Source organism: Oncorhynchus mykiss, chromosome 6 (genome assembly GCF_057628025.1).
Source record: "Oncorhynchus mykiss isolate SJ-2025 chromosome 6, ASM5762802v1, whole genome shotgun sequence".
Taxonomy (NCBI): Eukaryota; Metazoa; Chordata; class Actinopteri; order Salmoniformes; family Salmonidae; genus Oncorhynchus; species Oncorhynchus mykiss.
The window spans coordinates 28,214,510-28,219,438 of NC_143027.1; the positions used below are offsets into that span (position 1 = coordinate 28,214,510).

At 41.1% G+C, this 4,929-nt stretch overlaps 1 protein-coding gene across 1 annotated transcript; it reads left to right on the forward strand.

The window, feature by feature from the left end:
- The first annotated feature begins 2,172 nt into the window (after window positions 1-2,172).
- On the forward strand, window positions 2,173-4,644 carry LOC110525656 (prolactin-releasing peptide receptor). Its single transcript, XM_090237482.1, has 2 exons — window positions 2,173-2,684; window positions 3,192-4,644. The coding sequence occupies exons 1-2, from the start codon at window positions 2,218-2,220 to the stop codon at window positions 3,826-3,828; spliced, it is 1,104 nt and encodes a 367-aa protein (XP_090093608.1). The 5' UTR covers window positions 2,173-2,217; the 3' UTR covers window positions 3,829-4,644.
- The last annotated feature ends 285 nt before the right edge of the window (window positions 4,645-4,929 follow it).

The following is a 4,929-nucleotide window of genomic DNA, read 5'->3' on the forward strand; positions in this document are numbered from 1 at the left end:
CAACCTGTCCCACTGGGCAAAAACTGGTTGAATCAATGTTGTTTCCATGTAATATCAAACAAAAAATGTGGAAAACTGATTGGATTTGCAACAAAAAAAAGGCATTTCACATTTTTTTTCACCCAACTTTTAAACTAAATCTAATGACACAGTGACGTTGTTGAATTCACCTTAGTTGAGAACTCAACCAAATGTAAATCAAAACTAGATGTTGAAACTGACATCTGTGCCCAGTGGGGTGGTTTCTCTGACTAAACATTCACAGCTCTGTTCCACCTATTTTCCTGACCAGCGGGAGTCATGAGTACATTTTATTTTGTTGGTGTAAAGCGATGGCTGTGCAATCTGAAGAGGACCTCAAAAGTCCATTACCCTATGTTGCTGCATAATGTGGCTGAATTCAAAATAGAGAAGGACACATACTACCCACTGGGCACAGATGTAAATTCACCATTTATTCCACAATGGTTCAACGTCATTTCATTGAAATGATGTGGAAACAACATTGATTCAACCAGTGTGTGCCCAGTAAGTGTAAGTGCTAAAATTGGATCCATCTGTCCATCAACTGCACTGTGTGCTTCCTGTTTAAGCATGACTAATCCATGTCTCAAAAGCGTTTGAGAGACAGTCAAGATTGTAGATGTGATTTGGGTAAAACCGTTTTGGCTCTGATGGTTTGCCCTCCCTACACGGCACAGTGTCTCTCATGAACATGGTTCAACTTCTCAACTCATACCATCTGTGTACCTGTTCTCAACATGGGTTTCTGTTGAACCGCTGCTAACACAGTAAGATGCTGAATGTATGCAGTCATCTATAGACTATATAGAGTCATACCCTATTGATCCTGTGACTCCTTTAGCAAAAAATGCTGAAATTAGGGTCACAACAACAAATCAACAAGCAAAGTAGGATTACACATTTAGCGTCTTGTTGAACGAAAGAGCATATGTGTCATTCATGTGTCACTGTCTGTTACTTGGCTTTGGATCATTCTCAGTAGATTTAGGGAACTTGACAAAGAAATTGTATTTTCTTGGTATTTCATTACTTTAACAGGACTTTTCCTGAAAGCTCAAACATGGTTACATTTCATTTCACTTTTGGTAATGTTCTAGGAATGTTCTCCAACTGGTTTCACATTAGGAATGTTCTCAAATAGTTCAGGGAACGCTAAGAAACAAATGTTCTTCTGTGGAAATTTCACTACTTCAGCGTTTTCTACAGGTTTCCCCATGGTTCTATTTAAAGTCATGTTCTCAAACTGTTCTGAGAACGTTAAGAAAACTTTGCATAAAAACCACAAGAGAACTTTAGTAACGATCAGAGAATGTTCTAAGAATGTTATTTAAAAACATGTACATTCCGTTCTCAGCAGCAACAACTCTTTCTACCCTCTACCTTGTTAAGTGTGTTCAGGTGCGTTGGCCTCGCCCACTAATTGGCCACACCTGATCTTAATGAGTGCTTGTTTCCTTTGAAATGGGATCTGATTGAATAGATTAAATTAGCACAGTGGACAAATTCCATGGACAGAACACAAGATTATAGGTTTGAATCTCACTGATGCCATGTGTTTGCATGATTAATGCCTAAGGAAATAAATGTTCATGTGTCCTATCTGTGCTTGGAGTAAAATAATTGTTATCCCAAAATACGGTGTTATTAAAAGTCTTGAAACATTCAATGAAAGTATTAAAGACATTTTCACTTCTGTTCTCAGAACATTAAAAAAGACATCCAGTTTTACAGGTCATGAAACATGGTTTCGTTCCCACAACCAATGTGGATCCAAAAATATATGTTCCCAGATCTTCCAAGGAACCAAATGTGCTAGCTGGTTGATGTGCTGTGTAAATATATTTTATGCATGTTTTATTCACTCTAGGCGCCAAAGAGAATTATTAGATTCCAACCCAACTGTTCCAACCCAACGGTTTATTCAGTGGATGCTAGTATCATCCAGTCCAATCAAGAGATACAGCTAGCACAGACCTCTCAGAGATATGTTCACTGTCACCACAGTGCTATAATAGAAACATGCTTTTAGGTTGTTATTTAGTTTGGATATGAAGAATTTCAATAGACTTGACACATCAGAATCCATTGAGCCCAACAAAAACAAGTGGACTGATAAGCTAAGTCTTCCTTTTTCTATCTTCTCTCTAGGCACCTCTGGCCCTTTCTACAGTGTGACGTGCTTGACCTACTAAGATGGAGGGCAGTGGCAGTGGGTGGGCTGTAGATCTGGCCTCTCCTGGGCCATGTGTGGCTGGCATGGAGGGGAATGCCAGCGGTCAGGTTTTTGAGGTGGAGCTGCAGAACTCCTCCTCGTCCAAACGCAGCTCTCAGTTTGTGGGGGTGGAGCTGCCGCAGTCCTTCAAGCTGCTCATCATCCCCTGCTATGCCCTGGTGGTGCTGATCGGGGTATTTGGCAACTACCTGTTGCTCTACGTCATCTGCCGCACCCGCAAGATGCACAATGTCACCAACTTCTTCATAGGGAACCTGGCCTTCTCCGACATGCTGATGTGTGCCACATGTGTCCCCTTCACCTTGGCCTATGCCTTCAACCCCCGCGGCTGGGTGTTTGGGAGGTTCATGTGCTACCTGGTTTACCTCATCCAGCCAGTAACGGTCTATGTGTCTGTTTTTACTCTCACTGCTATTGGTGTTGACAGGTAAGCCTTGGTTGAGGTGGCTTTAACTATCATTCATCTAAGTCAGACTAGACAAAACGTTTTGATTTTGGGTAGAATGAACACATTGCTATTACATTTCTATGTAATTATTATTATTACGTAATTTAATTTCCGCCACAGGTTTGATCATTTATCCTCTATTGACATTTCCTCCATGGTGTTTCAGTATTTGCGGCTGTAACAGAATGATGATTAGGTATACATTCAAGGTCTGTAACATAAAATACTCTTAACAGCTCTATTCAGCACCATAATATGACTCTTCTATAAACTCAAGTCAGTTGAAGATGATTTAATTTCCACTTCACGTCAATAACAATAAATCCAATAATCTACAGCAACAGTACAAGCATGTGATATCAGCGCGACACAGTGCAACAGTGCAATTACTGTCAGATCAAAGAGCAAAAAACATACCAAATCACACTTTTTTTTCATGCTTGTAAATGAGCTGTTAAGTAGATCTCTTTTCCCGCCTGTTCCTAGGTACTATGCCACAGTGCACCCTCTGAAGAAGCGGATCTCAGTGCTGGCGTGTACCTACCTCTTATCTGGGATCTGGCTGCTCTCCTGTGGGCTTGTGGCCCCGGCTGTAGCCCACACGTACCATGTGGAGTTCAAGAATGAGGGCTTCACCATCTGTGAGGAGTTCTGGATGGGCAAAGAGAAAGAGAGGTTGGCCTACGCCTACAGCACACTCTTCATGACCTACGTCCTGCCTCTCTCTGCCCTCTGCATCTCTTACCTCTGTATCTCTGTCAAGCTGCGTAATTGTGTGGCGCCTGGCCACCGCACCAAGAGCCAGGCCGAGGCCCAGCGAACCCGCAAGCGTAAGACCTTCCGTCTGGTCACCTTGGTGGTGGCGGCCTTCGGCGTGTGTTGGATGCCCATCAGTGTATTCAACGTGCTGCGGGACATTGACATTGACCTGATTGACAAGCGCTTCTTCCTGCTCATCCAACTGCTGTGCCACCTGTGTGCTATGAGCTCCTCCTGCTGTAACCCTTTCCTGTACGCCTGGCTACATGACCGCTTTCGCGCCGAACTGCGCAAGATGTTCACCTGCCACCACCGCATTGGCGTCCCTGCCAACAACTGTGCCACAAACAGCGTGGTGCTGTGAACCACTTCATCCCACGCTGGATGTGTTCAGAGAATGTCCTGAGGTATTTGGTCCTGGAACTAGCTGGACGATTTTCTGTCAGGTTTTTGCATAAGATAAGAATATCAAATGAATACATTAATTTACAATTAAGCTTAAAATATTTTGTGAATAATAGATTGTTGTGCATATTATGTACATTTCTACATGAAGTGGTTTTTCATTGCAATAAACTGTGCCACAAACAAGACTGCTGCAAAAATGCGTACTGCATTAGAAGTTTTCAGACATGTTGAAATATCAGAAGTTGGTTGAGCAAGATATGGACATCTTCTGTATATGCTGTTTAAATAAGAATGTTCTTTATTGTTCAGGTTATTCCCATGATACAAACACAGTGATGGTTTAATAATATGTCCTTTGTTTGGTGTTTACTTGAATTCTACAACCTCAAGGCTGTGACTGACAGGCGATGTTCTTACGGTCCTGGCTTGGTGACAAAGATGATAGCTTTCATCTCTCAACCACTAACACAAAATGAAACACATTATTTGGTCATTTCGAGAAAGATTGTAATTTATTCCATTTAACCTGGTTTCCATTTTTGATCAATTGCATGGTTAAAACACTCCTCCAGTATAGTAGTTTTTCATTTCTGGGTCAATGTGACCGCATTGATGTTGCATCATGCATGTTACATCTTTGTAAATGTAATTTGAAGTATGGATTCTTTATTTCCCATATTGATGTGATTGTTGTCTTGAAATATATAAAGAAACAAATAGGTTAGGATTCATCACCCAAATCAAGTTATTAAAATGCAGATGATTGTCTGGTAAAGCAAGTCTGAAGTTGGTATGAAAGAGCAGTCAAACCTAATTAATTTATTATGACATTAATTACATTTTTTGGTTCATCAAACTGTTTCAATAATACATGGGCGTTTGAGTTGATTCCTGAAGAACATTTGAAAAAGAGAGGCTTGAAGAGGAGAATAATTCTTGCCATGATCACATACACATTCAAGACTCCTGTTTTTCTCTCAGGTTGGTTATGGCGTTTTCAATGGTGTACACTGTATATGCAAAAGTAAGTGGATACCCCTACAAATTAGTGGATTCA